This window comes from Pinus tabuliformis, chromosome 9, assembly GCF_031772625.1.
Source record: "Pinus tabuliformis cultivar Carrire ecotype Pingquan chromosome 9, CPIR1, whole genome shotgun sequence".
NCBI lineage: Eukaryota > Viridiplantae > Streptophyta > Pinopsida > Pinales > Pinaceae > Pinus > Pinus tabuliformis.
The window spans coordinates 1,741,655,387-1,741,675,890 of NC_142307.1; the positions used below are offsets into that span (position 1 = coordinate 1,741,655,387).

The 20,504-nt window shown below is 38.9% G+C and overlaps 1 protein-coding gene across 5 annotated transcripts in view; it reads left to right on the plus strand.

Moving 5' to 3' along the window:
- The window catches only part of LOC149155677 (phototropin-2-like), a 536,047-nt gene that overhangs the window by 444,752 nt on the left and 70,791 nt on the right, over positions 1 to 20,504 (plus strand). For all 5 annotated transcript variants that reach the window (XM_089445887.1, XM_089445890.1, XM_089445885.1 and 2 more), the window contains one exon: positions 4,026 to 4,077. In XM_089445887.1, the coding sequence (XP_089302013.1) occupies positions 4,026 to 4,077 (52 nt within the window). The remainder of the gene's footprint in view (positions 1 to 4,025; positions 4,078 to 20,504) is intronic.

The following is a 20,504-nucleotide window of genomic DNA, read 5'->3' on the forward strand; positions in this document are numbered from 1 at the left end:
TAAAGGACTTGGTCTTAATTTTTGGGCAGAAGCAATTAACTGTGCAAATTACATAATAAATCGCACTCCTACTAAGGTTTTAAAGAATATCACTCCAGAAGAAGCATGGAGCTCAATTAAACTAGATGTAAGTCACTTTTGTGTTTTTGGAAGTGAAGCATGTGCCCATATTCCAGATGAGAAACATAAAGCTTTAGAACCTAAGAGTGAAAAATGTATTTGTGTTGGATATTCTGAAGATGTCAAAGGATATAGACTTATTCCACTTAAGTCCAAAAATGTTATCATTAGAAGAGATGTAAAGTTTGCTGAAAATATATCGGCCTACGAGCCCAGTTCGGTGGATGTGCCACCTCTCCCTATCTCTTCTACTTTTGAAAATATTTCTTCTTCAGATGATGAAAGCGAGGATGACAATCCTCCCCCACCTTCTCAGGATCCTCCTTCAGCTCCTCAGCTTCCCAAATGGGTCCATGCTACTCGGGATGCAGCAGGTGATCTTGCCGGCGATCCTACAGATCAGCGACATACACGTTCTCAGTTCGATAGAGCCTCTTCTTTACTGGCTCAAGCTTCAACGAATTATGATCCTGACACCTTTGCAGAAGCTTCAGGCCATCCAGATTGGGACGCAGCTATGAATGAAGAATATCGTTCATTATTGGCAAATGATACGTGGGATCTTGTTCCTCTACCAAAGGGACGAAAACTTGTTAGATGCAAATGGGTTTACAGAACCAAGTATGGACCAGATGGGAACGTTGATAAACATAAAGCTCGTCTTGTTACTAAGGGTTTTTCACAAGTTGAAGGCATTGACTATACCGAAACCTTCTCCCCTGTTGCCAAAATGAACTCTGTCCGCCTTATTCTTTCCCTTGCTGCCTCTTTCAAATGGGAAGTCCATCAGATGGATGTTAAATCTGCTTTCTTGCATGGGGACTTGCATGAAGAAATCTATATGGAACAACCTATTGGCTTTATACAAACAGACTCCAGCCTTGTATGTCGGCTTAAGAAATCCCTTTATGGTCTCAAGCAAGCTCCTCGGGCTTGGTATGCCAAAATGGATAACTTTCTTTTAGAATCTGGCTTTTCTAGGTGTCATTCTGACAATACTGTCTACACCAAGAAAGTGGGCAAGTCTCTTATCATTCTTGTTCTTTATGTTGATGATCTTATCCTCACTGGTAGTGATCCCAACCTTATAAACCATGTGAAGTCTAGCCTTAAAAAGAAGTTTGAAATGACAGAATTAGGACACTTGCATTATTTTCTTGGTCTTCAAGTCTTGCAATCCAAGGAAGGTATTTCCCTTTCCCAATCCAAGTATGCCTGTGATCTTCTACGCCATTTTCACATGGAAGACTGTAAGCCAGCCCCTTCTCCCTTTCAGTCTGGAGTCAAACTTTCAGTCACTTGCACTTCCCCTGAAGTTGATGCTACCTTATACCGTCAACTTGTAGGAAAACTTTTGTATCTAACCCATACTCGTCCTGACCTTTCCTTTGCCGTTGGCCTTGTTGCTCGGTTTATGCAAAACCCACATGAAAGTCATTGGAAAGCAGCTAAAAGAATACTTTGTTATGTTCGAGGTACAGTTCAGTTTGGGATTCATTACAGTGCCAAAGCATCTCCTCTATTGGTTGGTTTCACTGATTCCGATTGGACTGGTGACCCTGATGATCGGAAGTCTACTGCAGGTTATGTGTTCACTCTTGGTTCAGGACCTATTACATGGGCTTGCAAGAAACAAGGTGCCATTTCTCTTTCTTCAGCAGAAGCAGAGTATCGTGGTGCCGTAGAAGCTAGTAAGGAAGCCTTGTGGCTTCGTCAGATCCTGTCAGAGTTTGGCTTTCAGCAGCAACATCCAACTACACTTTGGTGTGATAATCAAAGTGCCATTCAACTATGCAAAGATCCAGTCCAACATCAGCGCAGCAAACACATTGAACTGCACATGCACTTCATCAGAAATCTCATTCACAACCATGTTCTTGAAGTGAATATTGTTCAACAGATGATCAAGTTGTAGACATCTTTACAAAGGCTCTCACAGAGGCGAAGTTCACTAAACTTCGATTTATGGTTGGAGTTCAGGAAGTTGTCACTAAGAAGGGATAGGCTCTAGTGCCTCCTTCCTTCTCCTATTGTGTCATATTTGTAAATCCTTCAATCCTATCCCAAGTTGTTCTTAAGGGGGAATGTTAGGATATTTCGACACATAGGAAATAGTTAAGTATAACTTGGTCTAGTATAGAGTTAGGTAAAGTGTGTTTCTTTACTATGTACATTTTGTAACTTACAATCCGAGGTCACGATATGTAGTGATCTGACAGTTCATTGTCTCCTCCTCGGTATTACCGACACTTGATCCGTGGCTTAACACCCGATTGGTCCATGATCTCTATTTAAAGAGCATGGAGGGTCATTTGTAGGGTAACCGTCCATGAGAGAAGCTTATGTAAATTTTCATTCTTTTATTAATAAATTGCCTGAAGTGGCCACGTTGGCTCAGGCCGTGGACTGTTTCCCTCTTTGAGGGTTTTAACCACGTCAAAAATACTGGTGTATTGATCTGTGATTTGTTTGTGAGCGGTGTCCTTTGGTGTTCTGTCTGAGGAACTTACCCTATAAATTCCTACAAGTTTTCATTTTCGTTTAAGTTTTCATTTTCTTTCATATTTCTCTTTTTCCCATTTTATATATTTTAAATTATCATTAGTATATTTGAGATGGTTCCAACCTCATCACCCTATATGAAAAATATACAATTTCACATCCCATCCAAAATTTATATTATCATTAGTATATTTGAGATACTTCCAACCTCATCACCCTATATGAAAAATATACAATTTCACATCCCATCCAAAATTCAAATTCCAAAATTTCAAAGACTTTACGATTTTCATTATTCCATCTATTCAAAAAAAAAATTGTAATGATTCATTCTTCATAACCTTTGCTCGAAATGCAGTGATGCTAAAATTTGGAACGAAGATAACCGTTGGTAACCAAGCAGGCCCGTTTAGGGATGTTGATCTCTGTATTATTTGATGGATTGTAAACTATTTGAAATTTTTATTTATATTTCAGTTTTTGAGACAAATTTAAGTGTCAAATTTTATATCATCCGATTTAATTAAGTAATTAATAGATAAATTGTTGTTTTATAGATTTAATGGATGGAAATGTCATTATCTATCATAATTCAGTTATCAAATCATCAATGGGGACAGTCATTATTAGCTGTTATCAATGAATGCAGGTTGATTCATCACTGTTATTCATGGAAAATCATGCCAGTTAGAATTATCTGTTGGTGGTCCATAAAAGGGGAAGTTTTCACCACAATACATTTAGGTCTTGGGCCTTTAAGTCTGAAGAAGACAGGCTCTTAGCCAAGCATAAGAAATTTTAAGACATACTCCAAGCCAATAGAAATATCATTCTTATTTTTATTAATTTTGTGGATTGAAATGTTATTAATTCTTTTTCACATTTAATTTTCTGTATTTTCCTTCTTCTTTTTTTTTCCTATTTACAAAGTTTCACCCAGTTTCCTAGTTTTGTTAAATCCCAAGCTGGTCGAGTGTTTGCCTAATTCTGAATCTCACAGCATTGATTCAAATGATTATTCTAAATTTTCTCTCTTTAGAATCTCTCTCTCCAACACATTGCGTTCCTCCAGATTGTTTCATTGCAGGTTTGAAAAATATATGTATACAAACATACTTATCTACAACTTTATCATGCATTCTTCAATGAACTTGCGTAGTACAGGTAATTAAGTTTAGTCTATAAATGTGCTAATAATTTGTTTCCACTTATAAAAGCTTACAATATTTCTTTCATTTTAGGAAATAGAAATAACTTTTATTTCTCCTCTCCCAGGTTGTGATTGGCCTTCAAATGCTTGAGGAAATTTGTTTACCGCTTGTTTTTCAATGTATTGTGGATAGATTTATTACACTATGCAGATTTGGTTCGGCCTGACCCATTCAGTCATCGTACCATTGCAGGAAATCATTACTGGCACAGGTCATAGTAGCGCTGTTGATTGGTGGGCCCTTGGTAAGCTTAATACTATTGGATGGAATTACATTTCTAGTTAAGGCTGAAAAAGATGGAAAGCTTTCCAATCTTATTTATATATCAAATATAATCCCTTGAACGCTTTATTTTCAATGCATTACAATTTGTCTTGAATACGTGCTATTCCATTAATCTGATATAGACATGATTGTCTTGTCACAGTGATCCATGGATCTCCTTATGTATGACGAATTCTATCCAAATTTTGATCTCTATCACTACAAAATAAATCCTAAATATTTTTACCATAAAGTATTGTAAACGCTATTAATGTGGAGAATTTGGGCCTGAACAATGAATTGACAAGGTCCGAATAAAAGAGTTTGAACAGAATATAAAAATTCAAGAAATCTCGAAGCAGAAATATTTCAAAAAGAGATTTTATTTTTCCTTTTTGACGTTTATATTTGAAGCAGGGGTGTTTTTCTCCCTGCCTAGGACTGGGACTTGAGAGTCCGTCTGACCGTTAGTGCTTGACGTTTTTGACTTGTTGTTGACAAGTTTGCCTTGCCTAGTAGAGAGTTGAACTTAGGACCAAGCTAAGTCAGGTCACCAACAGTGCCGAGTAATGATCAACCTGGGAACTCAAAACAACTTTGACAATTTTTTACACTATGGAAACTGTTCTTAAACACCTATAAAATATTCATGATGGCTTGTAATACATCAATTTTGATTCCTGGTTGTTGATTTGTGTAGCTTGGGAGGTACTCCAAGCCCTAGGGTTGAAGGTTTCGAGGACAAAGCACCACAAGGGCAGCTTGTGGACTTGGAACTCAAGTATGGTGTTTTGGCACCCATCGTGTTTTGGGGAAAAACCATGATGGATTCACAGCATGTGATGGATGAGGATAGTGCTCAGAAAGACGATTCCTAGTTGTCATTAGAGAGATGATTTTTTGAAGTTGACATAATTATTATTGGGTGTCAAGTAGGCCGACTTGAAGCATCCAATGGACGTGTGGCTTCAAACATGACGTTTTGGGACCCCTTCTTTATGGTATATATAGAAGGTGTTATGGAGTTATTTTGAGCATCCAATGTGCAACATTCACACTTGAGAAAAACTCGTTGGAGAGGAGGATTACTTCTGATTTGGCCGCAGCAAAGGAGACTGGACAGCGAGGGAAATTGAGGTCTGTTTCAGGGGTCTTTTAGAGGGCCAAGTTTGCTGTAAGGGAGGCCGAGGTAGCTCCCTAGAGGACCAAGTCAAGGGAGGGCTGTTTTAGCCTGCGTAGAGGTGGTTTCTTGAGTGCTGAAGCCTTGGAGAAGCAGCAGAGTTTGTTGTAGGTGGGACATAGGCCCTACCTCATCTTTGGAGGGCAGCGTTGAGTTATTTGGGGGCTGACTATACCCAGAATAGCAGAAAAGTGGATGGGAACTTCTCCAAAGATGGGCCGAAGTCAAGAGAGGTTGTTTTTGTGACCGTTTAGGGGCTATTACAGCAGTCAAAGATGCCCTAACCGATCACAGTAATAACAGTAGTGACGCAGATTTGAACAGCAGTTTTGATGAGTGTTGGATCCTTGTTTTTGGGTCAGATTTGGATCAGATTATAGAGCAGCCTGTTGGAGCCAATTGGAAGACATTCTGGGGAGGTAAGGTGTCTTCCTAGGAGCAGATTCAGCAGTGAATTATTGGGTGTCATAGATCTGGTTGGAGGGAAGCGTGTTGGCTACCCAAAGTATCCCTAGAGCAGCAGACAAGAAGGGCTGTGTTGGTGCAAGATTGGGTGAAGTTTTGGTGCCAAAGTGTAGCACTTTGATGGATGAAAGTTGCTGCTAGCCTGGAAGATTGGAGCTCAAGAATTAGGCCTACCCAGAGAGCAGTTGATGAGCCTGTGTTCATTGTAGCAGATGTGACTTGCAATAGTGATAGGAGGCAGCCCTCTTGGAGTCTCGATGTGTAGATGCCTTGATGGACTAAGGCACTACTAGTGAGCAGTATAGGAGCGATTGATCGGCAGGACAAGATACGACATAGAAGTTGCGCAATGAAGTTTGTCATTGTATCTTGTATACCATATACTATTGTATTACTCAGTTTGTTTAATATAACAAAGATTGGGATTGTACATATTGTACAATTTTGTTTAAAATTGTGTATATTGTGCATATGTGATTTACTACTTTATATTTCTACTGTGCAAAGTAGTTTATGGTTGAGATTCTTGGTTTGGTAGCATCAGTGATTTTAAGACTCTAACCTAGACCCAAGGTCGTGGAAATTTAATATGGTATCAGAGGGTGTCTAAGCTACTTTGAAAGTGAGTAAATCAGAGTTGTGCATAGCAAAGTACAGTGTGAGAGGGAGTTGGTCACATTGTGAGTGAAGGGTTCACTACAATGTCGAAGCTGCAGGCAGGTATCTGATATGAGGACAGATTGGATAGGCTGTCCAACTATAGTCCATGGAAGGAAAGGCTCAATTTGATCTTCCAAGTCTTGGAAGTACCTCCCTTGCTAAGAGGGAGTGTTTATTTTTGTATCTTGGGAGGTACTCCAAGCCCTAGGGTTCAGGGTTTGGAGGACAAAGTGCCACAAGGGCAACTTATGGGCTTAGAACCCAAGAATGGGATTTTGGCACCATCGTGTTTTAGGGAAAAACCATGATGGATTCATAGCATGTGATGGATGAGGATGATAGTGCTCGGAAAGACGATTCTGACGCATCGAAAATTGACTAAATCCGAGTTGTTTTTAGAGAGATATGAAATTTTGAAGTTGAAATAATTATTGTAATTGATCTTCCGGATCCATCCCATTCAAGTTGATTTTTAAATCGACGTTTCGAACCTACAACTGAGGTTCATCATCAAGAAATGAAGTATGAATTATTGTGTGTCAAGTAGGCTGACTTGAAGAATCCATTGGATGTGTTGCTTCAAACATGACGTTTTGGGAGCCCTTCTTTATGGTATATATAGAAGGTGATATGGAGTTATTTTGAACATCCAATGTGCAACATTCACACTTGAAAAAAACTCGTTGGAGAGGAGGATTACTTTTGATTTGGCCACAACAAAAGAGACTGGAGAGCGAGGGCAATTGAGGTCTGTTTCAGGGGTCTTTTGGAGGGTTGAGTTTGTTGTAAGGGAGGCTGAGGTAGCTCCCTAGAGGACCGAGTCAAGGGAGGGTTGTTTTAGCTTGCGTAGAGGTGGTTTCTTGAGTGTTGAATCCTTGGAGAGGCAGCGGAGTTTGATGTAGGTGGGACGTAGGCCCTACCTCATCTTTGGAGGGTAGGGTTGAGTTATTTGGGGGTTGGCTATGCCCAAAATATCAGCAAAGTGGATGGGCACTTCTCCAAAGGTGGGCCGAAGTCAAGAAAGGTTGTTTTGGTGACTGTTTAGGGGCTATTATAGCAGTCAAAGATGCCCTAACCAGTCACAGTCATAACAATAGTGACATAGATTTGAACAATAGTTTTGATGAGTGTTGGATCCTTGTTTTTGGTCAGATTTGGATCAGATTATAGAGCAGTCTGTTGGAGCCAATTGGGGGACATTCCAGGGAAGTTGTCTTCCTAGGAGCAGATTCAGCAGTGAATTATTGGGTGTCATAGATCTGGTTGGAGGGCAGCGTGTTGGCTACCCAAAGTAGCCCTACAGTATTAGACAGGAAGGACTTTGTTGGTGCGAGATTGGGTGAAGTTTTGGTGTCAAAGTGCAGCACTTTGATGGACGAAAGTTGTTGCTATTCTGGCAGATTGGAGCTCGGAATTAGGCCTACCCAGAGAACAATTGATGAGCCCGTGTTCATTGTAGTAGCAGTGATAGGAGGCAGCGCTCTTGGAGTCTCAATGTCTAGATGCCTTGATGGACTAAGGCACTACTAGTAAGCAGTACAGGAGTGAAGGATCGACAAGACAAGACACGACATAGAAGTTGCGTAATGAAGTTTGTCATTGTATCTTGTATACCATAGACTTTTGTATTACTCAGTTTGTTTAATATAACGAAGATTGGGATTGTACATATTGTACAATTTTGTTTAAAACTTTGTATATTGTGCATATGTGATTTACTGCTTTATATTTACGTTGTGCAAAGTAGTTTATGGTTGAGATTCTTGATTTGGTAGCGTCAATGATTTTAAGACTCTAACCTAGACCCAAGGTCATGTAAATTCAACACTGGTTTGGCATTGTGTATGTACATGATGAATGGCTTATAAACCAACAAATATAATTTCTCACTGAACATTGAATGTTAATAAAAAAAGTACATCGCCAGCTACAAAAAAGGACAAAAGGAGGACTATCACGCTAGAATTGGGGAAGTAGGTCAAAAAGGAGGACTATCACTCAATAATTGAGGAAGTAGGCCAAGGAAAAGGACCTTAATTAGGGGATTTAACCAAAAGTCTTGTAAAACTTAATTATGTCCATTGATTCTTAGATAATTAGGGTTTAATTAAGCCTTGGGGTAATTAGTGCATGAAGGAAATACATTGCCACTTCCTGCCAAGAAACTAAAATCCTTATCTTGTCCATGAAGCAAATTATTATTGTCTGAGTTGAAGGTTCAAGAGACCAGTTCATATGTTGGATTGTCATTCAATTATCAAAGCAACAAATTGATCAAAAATTGAGAATTCACCCTATTGAAATATCCTTCATTTGAGGAATTGGAGAAATTGTTCTAGAGTGAACTGTTGTGTGAGTAATGAATTCAAATTGGGAAAACTAAAACCATGAATCAAATAAGAATTGTAGCTATGTGGAATGATAATGGTTCTCATTTCAGGGAATTAGTTATAACTGATAATTCCCTAGAATAATAACAATAAAACTATTGGCTAATATGTGTTGGAGCCTTGGAGGGAACTAGGATAGTCTAAGTGACCGCTGAGTGGAAAAGGGGATCTCATTCTTTGGTTGTTCAAGCTGAAGGAGAAGAGGTTTGTGGATTTTGAATTATTGTAGAAGTAATGAACCTGTGAATTAGGCTATGAAAAGAGAAATTGGATCCTACCATAGGAAGATTGTGCCCTTTGTGAATTCATAGCATCATCTTGGGGGTGAGTCGTGACCTTTGTTTTTAGAGAGAATGACGTAGCAAGGAGCCTATGGTCGGGGGAAACATCCTCATCTTGGGGGTGAGTCATGAACTTTGTTGTAGAGAGAATTGGCTTAGCAAGGAGCCTATGGTTGGGGGAAACATCCTTTTTTGTAGCTAGCTATTGGAAAATTTTGTAGAAAGATAATTATTATATACTTTATTATTGTGTGCTAAATTTTAGTGTTGTTGTTTCTACTATATAAAAGAATTAAATTACGCACTTATCTTCTTGAAGATTAAAGGTTGGAAGTTATATTTGGCTATGTTGTCGCTCAAATTGTACACAAGATTGCGACAACGCTCAGGGCGGGGACTGCCACTCTAATCCCGGCCCTCTCTGTTTAAGTTGTCTCCTAAATGCAAGCTAAGGGGGGTAGTCCATATTAGTTCCTATAGCATTGGATGTGTTCTAGGCACAAAATTTGGTGGAGATGCTAGAATACATGAGATCTCCAAAACCCAAAAATCGTTTATGGAAATTCCACCTAGAGATGACTTAATCAAATTATTAACCAATTTATATAATGTTTCCTAAGTCTAAACTTAGGAAAATTGGTTAATTAATCAAAATTAATTAAGTCAAGTGAGAATTCTCTAGAAATTCGCACGAATCGATCTAGAAATGATCAAAGCCATTGATTAAGATTTAGTCTTGGTCGTTCGAGTCCCAATAGGCAGATATAAGAAGGGATCGATGTGGTGATGGAGAACGCGCCAAAGTCACTTGGAGAATTCGATTTTCCAGAGTAACAGCAGTCAATTGTTGAAGAGTTTGAGCTTCAGTGAGGAAGCAAAGATTGTGAGGCGTAGGAACAGTGAGGCTGGAGGAAGTTTTCCTAATCCAACGAGTACATTTGCAAAGAGGCTGAGATTTCTCCAGTAGGTTGCGCAAAGGCAGCACAACGCCTCAAGAAAGCAGTTTGATTTGCTAAAGAGGGCAGACGTTTTTAGTTTTAGAGGCCAAGGAGTCCCAGAGTGTCGAAGAGACATTTTCCTAGCCAGCAACAGGCAGGATGACTAGATTAGCAGTTAGTTTGAGAAGCAGTTGCAGCAGGAAGCATCAGGCTGACACAAAGCCTGCATAGGCCATTTGGATGGTTTTCTTTTCAAAAGCAATTCAGTGTAAGAATTTCTCGGAGTGAGGGTAATTTCCCTCTAGTACTTTTTCCAGTATTTTTCTCTGCAGGATTGCCATATTTTGGCATCCAAATTATTGTACTCAAAATTTCTCACTACCGCATAATAATAAAACCCTCAACTGCTGCACCTTTTTTCCGAAGTTGGGTTTCTCCGGGGACTTTTGTCAAAAAATAACGGTGTTATTTTTATATGTGTGTGTGCTATATATTCTTAGTTTCCAGTGCTATTATTTTTTGGCAGTTTATTTGTGAAAATCACAGTGTGAATTATTGGATATTTTCCGTAGAAAACTGCAAATAAATTGTTAAATAAATTAAAAATTAGGAGAATAATTTCCAGTTTTGTTAGATGAAATTTTTATAGTCCCTATGGATGAGATGATGAACAACTTGTTGGGGACCAACAAGTCAAGGAGACAAAACTGAATGGCCTAGAAACTTGTTTGAAATTAAGAGGCAAGTATGATTATTAAGCACGATTTGGTTAGATTTCTTAAGATTATGCTTTAGTGTTAGGATATTCCGACACATAGGAAATAGTTAAGTACAACTTGGTCTAGTGTAGAGTTAGGTATAGAGTTAGGTAAAGTGTGTTTCTTTACCGTTGTACATTTTGTAACTTACAATCCGACGGTCACGATATGTAGTGATCCGACGGTTCATTCTCTCCTCGGTATTACCGACACTTGATCCGTGGCTTGACACCCGATTGGTCCATGAATTCTATTTAAAGCGCATGGAGGGTCATTTGTAGTGTAATCCGTGCATGAGAGAAACATATGTAAATTTTCATTCTTTTATTAATAAATTCCCTGAAGTGGCCGCGTTGGCTCAGGCCGTGCACTGTTTCCCTCTTTGAGGGTTTTAACCACGTCAAAATACTGGTGTATTGATCTGCGATCTGGTTGTGAGCGGTGTCCTTTTGGTGTTCTGTCTGAGGAACTTACCCTGTAAATTCCTACATGGTATCAGAGCTATTTGACGGCCGCGTCCGTTGGTGATCCAAATCTGAAGCCGGTAGAACTGCATCCGACTGTCGTTTCCTAGATCTGCTATTTCTGACTGCTTTCGGGCCGAGAGGACTGCTCTGTTGTGTTCGGAGCATCTGTTCCAGTGAGGAACCCCTTTCATTTCACGCGAAAAGGTTTCCGGTAGCCCTAGCTGCGTCATTTTTAAGATCTGGAGGTATACAGTGTTTATTTGCAGTTTACTGTTATTTTCTCTCTGTTTATTTCGGTTTCGGTTTATTTAGCCTTTTTATTACCGGATCTATACCTTTCATTTCTGCGTATGCTCTTTGCCCTGCGACTCTGTGCGATCTGGGCAAATCAGAAACAGAAAGGAAGGATTTTTCTCATGCGTATGCTCTTTTCCCTGCGCCTTAGGTTGATCTCGGAAAATCAGAAACATTGAGAAAAATATTTAGTTTCCGGCCAAAGCTAACTTTGAGCCGCAAGGTTCATTTTTGGAAATATTTAGTTTTTCGGCTAAAGCTAACTTCGAGCCATAAGGTTCGTTTTCTTTGCATGTCCGTGTTGCGTTTTGTGTTTTATGTTTTGTAGGGAAAAAGAGCTTTCTCAAGGCAAGCATGCAACCCAAAGCACCCCCCCCCTCTCTCTCTCTCAAATTTTTTGTATAGATCAATTGGTTCAAAGCTATTTTAAGAGAGTAGAGGTCTTGGGTTCAAGTCTCCATTTTGTGGGGGCGGACTTTTTCATTTCCACACATTCCCGCACTTCGTCGGCAACTTCAACAACTTTTTTTTCAAAAAGCCATAACTTCTTCATCCGGAAGCCGTTTTTTTTAAACCATCGTAATTTTTCGAGATCTATCCATTGGAACACTTATTTTCAGCATCTTTAGCTTCAGTTTCCATTGAAATGGAAAGTCCATACCAAGTTACCCTTGACAGCACCAACTACTTCCAATGGTTGGCTTACATTGAGGATTTACTTAGAAGTAAAGGTCTCTTCAAAATAGCCTCAGGCCAAGAAAAGAAACCGAAGGATGAAGATAAGGCTGCTAAATGGGAAAATAGGCAAGATCAAGCACGTGGATTGATAGGGATGTCTATTTCTCCAGATCTTAGATTCCATATTGCAGAAATTGATTCTCCTGATGAAGCAATGAAACAAATCAATAAAATTTTTGGGATTAAAAATGAAATTAGAGCCCATCAACTTGAAAATGAGTTGCTTACATTGGACCCTAATAATTTTTCTTGCATTGAAGATTTCTTGTCCAAGTTCAAGACCCTTAGATATCTTTTGGAAGGTGTTAAAGTTAAGAAAGAAGATAGTAACCTTATATATTCCATTCTTACAAAGTTGGGACCAGCCTACTCTGTGTTTGTTTCCACCTTCCATTCTACAAGAGAAGCCTTCATTTCTCAAGGAACAGACTACAAGCCCCCTTCCTTTGACTCTTTTTGTGATTCTTTAATAAGAGAACAAGAAAAACTCTTACACCTTGGTCTTCTTAATCTTGGAAACTCTTCCAAGAAAGCGTTAGCCGCCCAGCAGCAACCAAATTCAAAGAATCTTAAAAAGTCATATCCTAAAAAGAATGGTCCTAAACCAAATAAGGGTCCTAAGCAATTTCAGCCCCAAAATGAAAAATCATTTCAACAAAGTGATAAGACAAATAAAAACAAAGGGAAGAAGACTGATAGACATTGCAATTTTTGTAATCGAGATGGGCACTTAGAATCAAAATGCTTTAAGAAGATGGAAGCCTTGGAAGCAGCAATGAAGAAGCATAACATCCATTTGGGGCAATCTTCAACTTCAACTTCATCTTCAGGAATGGCACTTTCTGCATGTGGTTGTCAAGCATCTCGGTCTGGCTATGCATTAAATGTATCTTCTTCTTCTCATTCTCATGAGTGGCTCATTGATTCTGGAGCTTCTTATCACATGGCCAAAAACAAAGCCATGTTTTCTTCTTTAAATGATTGTAACACCAAAAATATATATGTTGGTGATGATAGATCTCTTAATGTTGTAGGGACTGGAACTGTTCATCTAGACAATGGTCAGTTTAATGATGTATTATGTGTTCCAACCTTATCCTGCAACCTTCTATCTGTATATCAGATAACTCATTCAGGTGAAGGTAAAATCGTTGAATTTTCACCTCATGATGTTGTAATCAAGGACTTAAGAGATCCTAAACAGATTTTGGCTACTGGCATTGCTGATGATTCTACAAGGTTGTATAAGTTTCACAACTTTGGGTCATCAAATCTTCCCTCAGTATTTGTTGCTCATAACGATGAAGTGAGCAAACTTTGGCATGAGCGATTTGGTCACTTAAACTATCGCTCCCTTCAGCATCTATGTAAAGAAAATATGGTGACAGGTCTTCCTATGGTATCTTGCAGAGATGGTGTTTGTTCCGGATGTGTACTCGGAAAACATCATCGGGACGTTTTGAAAAACGTGCCTCTTGGCACGCCTCAGCCCCTTTACAGCTTGTGCATAGTGATTTATGTGGTCCACTTCCAGTTGTGTCATTCTCTGGTTGCAAGTATTTCTTAACTTTCATTGATGATTTCTCCAGACGCACTTGGGTATACTTCTTAAAACTCAAGAGTGAAGTATTTAACACTTTTTTGGCCTTCAAGGCCTTTGTTGAAAAACAATCTGGACATCAAATTCTTAAGTTAAGATCTGATAATGGCGGAGAATATGTTAAAAACACATTCATCAACTATTGCACTGAGAATGGAATTCAAATGCAACATACTGTTCCATATACTCCACAACAAAATGGTGTAGCTGAAAGGAAGAATCGCACCTTAAAGGAAATGGCTAATTGTATGCTACAATCTAAAGACTTGGTCTTAGTTTTTGGGCAGAAGCAATTAACTGTGCAAATTACATAATAAATCGCACTCCTACTAAGGCTTTAAAGAATATCACTCCAGAAGAAGCATGGAGCTCAATCAAACCAGATGTAAGTCACTTTCGTGTTTTTGGAAGTGAAGCGTGGGCCCATATTCCAGATGAAAAGCATAAAGCTTTAGAACCTAAGAGTGAAAAATGTACTTTTGTTGGATATTCTGAAGATGTCAAAGGCTATAGACTTATTCCATTTAAGTCCAAAAATGTTATCATTAGAAGAGATGTAAAATTTGATGAAAATATATCGGCCTGCGAGCCTAGTCCGGCGGATGTGCCACCTCTCCCTATCTCTTCTACCTTTGAAAACATTTCCTCTTCAGATGATGAAAGTGAGGATGACAATCCTCCCCCACCATCTCAGGATCCTCCTTCAGCTCCTGAGCTTCCAAAATGGGTTCGTGCTACTCGAGATGCAGCAGGTGATCTTGCCGGTGATCCTACAGATCAGCGACGCACACGTTCTCAGTTCGAGAGAGCCTCTTCTTTACTGGCTCAAGCTCCAGTAAATTATGATCCTGACACTTTTGCAGAAGCTTCAGGCCATCCAGATTGGGAAGCAGCTATGAATGAAGAATATCATTCATTATTGGCAAATGATACATGGGATCTTGTTCCTTTACCAAAGGGACGAAAACTTGTTAGATGCAAATGGGTTTACAGAACCAAGTATGGACCAGATGGGAAAGTTGATAAACATAAAGCTCGTCTTGTTGCTAAGGGATTTTCACAGTTTGAAGGCATTGACTACACTAAAACCTTCTCCCCTGTTGCCAAAATGAACTCTATCCGCCTTGTTCTTTCCCTTGCTGCCTCTTTCAAATGGGAAGTCCATCAGATGGATGTTAAATCTGCCTTCTTGCATGGGGACTTGCATGAAGAAATCTATATGGAACAACCCATTGGCTTCATACAAACAGACTCCAGCCTTGTTTGTCGACTTAAGAAATCCCTTTATGGTCTCAAGCAAGCTCCTCGGGCTTGGTATGCCAAAATGGATAGCTTTCTTTTAGAATCTGGCTTTTCTAGGTGTCATTCTGACAATGCTGTCTACACCAAGAAAGTGGGCAACTCTCTTATCATCCTTGTTCTTTATGTTGATGATCTTATCCTTACTGGTAGTGATCCCAACCTTATAAACCATGTGAAGTCTAGCCTCAAAAGGAAATTTGAAATGACAGACTTAGGACACTTACACTATTTTCTCGGTCTTCAAGTCTTGCAATCCAAGGAGGGTATTTCCCTTTCCTAGTCCAAGTATGCTTGTGATATTCTACGTCATTTTCACATGGAAGACTGTAAGCCAGCCCCTTCTCCCTTTCAGTCTGGAGTCAAACTTTCAGTCACTTGTACTTCTCCTGAAGTTGATGCTACCTTATACCGTCAACTTGTAGGAAAACTTTTGTATCTAACCCATACTTGTCCTGACCTTTCCTTTGCTGTTGGCCTTGTTGCTCGGTTCATGCAAAACCCCCATGAAAGTCATTGGAAAGCAGCTAAAAGAATACTTCGTTATGTTCGAGGTACAGTTCAGTTTGGGATTCATTACAGTGCCGAAGCATCTCCTCTATTGGTTGGTTTCACTGATTCCGATTGGGCTGGTGACCCTGATGATCGGAAGTCTACTGCCAGTTATGTGTTCACTCTTGGTTCAGGACCTATTACATGGGCTTGCAAGAAACAAGGTGCCATTTCTCTTTCATCAGCAGAAGCAGAGTATCGTGGTGCCGTAGAAGCTAGTAAGGAAGCCTTGTGGCTTCGTCAGATCCTGTCAGAGTTTGGCTTTCAGCAGCAGCATCCGACTACACTTTGGTGTGATAATCAAAGTGCCATTCAGCTATGCAAAGATCCAGTCCAACATCAGCGCACCAAACACATTGAACTGCACATGCACTTCATCAGAAAGCTCATTCACGACCATGTTCTTGAAGTGCAATATTGTTCAACAGATGATCAAGTTGCAGACATCTTCACAAAGGCTCTCACAAAGGCGAAGTTCACTAAACTTCGATTTACGGTTAGAGTTCAGGAAGTTGTCACTAAGGGGGGATAGGCTCTAGTGCCTCCTTCCTTCTCCTATTGTGTCATATTTGTAAATCCTTCAATCCTATCCCAAGTTGTTCTTAAGGGGGGATGTTAGGATATTCCGACACATAGGAAATAGTTAAGTACAACTTGGTCTAGTGTAGAGTTAGGTATAGAGTTAGGTAAAGTGTGTTTCTTTACCGTTGTACATTTTGTAACTTACAATCCGACGGTCACGATATGTAGTGATCCGACGGTTCATTCTCTCCTCGGTATTACCGACACTTGATCCGTGGCTTGACACCCGATTGGTCCATGAATTCTATTTAAAGCGCATGGAGGGTCATTTGTAGTGTAATCCGTGCATGAGAGAAACATATGTAAATTTTCATTCTTTTATTAATAAATTGCCTGAAGTGGCCGCGTTGGCTCAGGCCGTGGACTGTTTCCCTCTTTGAGGGTTTTAACCACGTCAAAATACTGGTGTATTGATCTGCGATCTGGTTGTGAGCGGTGTCCTTTTGGTGTTCTGTCTGAGGAACTTACCCTGTAAATTCCTACATTTAGAGACTAGTGTCTTCAAAAATTAATGACTTGCACAATGTGAATTAAATTCCAATCTATCGGATGAACAGATGCTACAATATGCAAATTCTATCCTAAATGAAATGCAAGACCTAAATCTATGTGAGATGCAAGCTCTTGGTAAATTTTAGTTAGATGCCCTATCTAAGTGAATCCTTCTTCTCAATGCTTTTGGAACTAGTCTCAAAAGTTGTAGAGAGAAGCCCAAAGGAAGGAGGATACGGCCTCATTAATGATACCTCCCGTGAGGTTCTAACTACCTAAGTGCCTCTGTTCCTACAAGGGATTGCTCGCCAAGGAACTACAAGGTCGCCTATGTTAACTGTGAATGACAATCTAGAATCTTCAAATTGTTTGAAGAAGGAGGTCTTATCTTCTTACAACCAAGCTTATGCTTGGAAGTGAATTTTTAGAGATGCACTTCTAACTTAGAATGAAGATGCAAGATGTCAGTGATTGCTTCAATGAGATTATATAGATGTGTTAAGTGCTTCAATAAGATTAAATAACTTGAAATTAAAATGCTCACAATGATATTCAACACAAGATGACAAGAGCAAGTAAATAAAGCACTTAGAGAACAAGTAAGAGATTATCTCAATGAAGCAAGATAAATAATACCAATGAAACACAATTAGCAATTCCAATTTCTTCAAGAAATTATTAGAGCTTATCAATGTGTCAATAAGATCTTATTTAATTCTTCTTATGATAATGTGATTTAACAATTAGGCACAAGAAGACTTTATCATTTAGATCATAATCCAATGAAGCATAATAGATGATCTCAAACACATTATTAACAAGCACAATAAGAGATTGCTAACAGTGATTACATCAACAAAACTAATGCAATTACCAAAATGATATGCCAAGAATGCAAAGATGGAAATGCAAGGATGAAAATGTTTGGTATGCAAAAGAGAGTAGCTAAGATATACTATGCAATATGCAAAATGCAAAAATAGAGATATACTCTAACGTCATTACAATGTTTTGCAATGATATGAGATGCAATGGAGGGAAATTGCTAAGTCACCAATACAACTTAGGATATCCAAAAGCTTCTTTTACACTATATCCCTGTTATAGATCAGCCCACAAATTTATGCAATATCAATCCCACAATTCACTTGAATGCATTCACTATTCCAAATGAAAAGACCTTAAGCAATTATGAAATGACTTTTAGGGCCATAAGGCTTATTAGAATTGAATCTTAGGTACTTATTTCAAATCTGATCAGACCTCTTTAACAATGATATCAGTCCAATATTTCAATTGCAAATGAGACAAAACAGTGACAAATTTGCTATTAAGTTTATTAGTGAATTACTTTAGGATCTTAAGGTTTCTTAGATTAGTTTTAGGACCTTTTCTTAATGATTATGCGTCGTCTCTTATGCCACTATTGTTAACACTTCATATTTGATGCAAATTTTGATAGTGAAAAGAGAAGGATGAGGATACGAGGAACAAACCCTTAGGCCTAGTGGCCTATGCCAAATTTGGAGATAAGAGAGAAATCACTCCTCCAATGCCTGCACTCACAAAATGTTAGCTTGAAACACAAAGAGAAGACCCTTTGGACCAATGCAACCATAAATTATTAGCCCAAATACATATGCAAATAATGGATCAGGCTTGTCAAGGACTAGTTAACAAGACTAGGGCTTAGAGTTTTGATGTCTTGGCCTTGTAACCCTTCAAAACATTTGCAACACCAATGGATTAGCCTTAGAATAAATGTATATGATGGATCTAGCCCTCCAAGGGTTGCGGCTAGGCCTAGGAAGCCCAACGAGGCTTGCGACCTAGTAGGAAAGAGGCTTTAGGCCTCACGGCTAGGGATTTTAGCCCTCCTTATGCTAGCAGCTAGGCCTCCAAGGGCTAGAATTATGAAGCAAATGAACTTTTGGCCCTTGAAACCCTTCCTTAATGGCTAATAAGCCTGCAAAACCAAGATTAACCCACAAATTGACAAAAATACAATGAGAAAACACTATAAACCCTTGCCCAAAATCACTTTAAGCCTGCATAATAAATCGTTAGCCCTTGAAATCACTTGAAAACCAATTTTTAAAGTCTCCAAAGGCTACAGCTAGGGCTTATGATCCTAATTGAGGCTGCAGCTAGGGTAAAATGGCCCTTTAGGACTGCAGCCAACGCTTATTGGCCTCAAAGCCCCTGCAACCACCACATCCAAGAAAGATGTGTGAGTATTAGGCCCAAAAATGACCTCGAGCACCAAGGAACCACCTGCAAAATTAATTTAGACGGCAAATACTCAAGAAAACCCTAGTTGCAACAACAGAAAATCCCTTTAGGGCTAGCAACTTCCTCTTCTAGGCTAGGCGTTGCAAAAATAACACTTGGGTCTTGTAGCTTTAGGGCTCTAGACCCCAAATCAACCCTTCTTGGCTGGACAACTTCTTCATTCAGGCTGGACGACTTCTTCCAAGGCTGAAAACCTTCTCAAACCCTAGTCACCTAGGTTAGGTGAGGGCTAGGATCTTCACACTTGAGTTTCTCTTTGAAAATTTGATCCTTTAGCACCTGCAAGATAAATAAATAGAGCCCAAGACACAAGATTTATAAATTACTAAAATGAAACCCAAAATTATTCTTTACAAATAATATACAAAGGTTAGAAATAATTTACAAAATATTTTACAAATTATTTACAATAATCTATAATGAAATTCTAGCTCTAATTAGCAAATAAATCCTTTTAGCTCAAATAGATTTTGAAAAATAATTTTGAATTTGGTGTACAAACCCAAGTTTTGCACAATAGATCGTTAAATAAGCTCAGAGTCCAAACAAGTTGTGGCCACCTCAAAATCCATGAACTTGGGCTTTCCCCAAGGGATGAATCCCCTGAAAATATCTCTACACACTCGAAAGATAGATTATCAGCTTCATAGGGGTTTGATTCACACATATAGACCAGAGATCTAGATATACCTGCTAAATTTACCAGCTTCTAGGTGTTTACTCTAGCCCAAAACCTAAATCAAGATACTTGTGCTAATAGATAGTCCAACCACTGGCTATGAAACAATAATCTTCAATAATAGCATAAAATTAGAGCATTAAACCCATTCAACACATACCATGAATCATTAAGCGAGAGACACCTTGAATTGAAACCCCAAAGACTTTTTATTAATGCAAAAATTCCAGCAGAGCTTAGCTCAATACAAAATATTTTCAACATTGTTCATGTTACAATGAGGAGCTTGAGAGCTTCCTTATATAGAAAAAATGAGAGGGAATAACCCCTCCAAGTGGAAATAATGGCTAGTTGCATCGATCCATGGCTTGATCCTGAAAGAAAAAATTCAATCCCTTGATTAGTTGGTACAAATCTCAAAAACAATTTGACCTTCCTTGTCCATTGTGCTGGAGGGGTCAAACTTTGACTTTTAGACCATGGAGGACCTCCAAAAAAATAGAATTTTCATTACTTGTGCAAAATAATTATTTGCTTGGCCCAAAAATTCGATTTGCTAGAGAAAATAATCTTCTGGGTCCAATGAATTTCTGGATTGGGTCTTTCTGCCTTGGAAATGAGGCATTTAATTTTTTACTTGAATTATTTTCCTTTGAAAATAGCCTCAAATATTTTTTGATGAATTTTCCACTTTCAGGGTAATTAATTTTCCATTAACTTTATTTTTTGGATAATTTCTG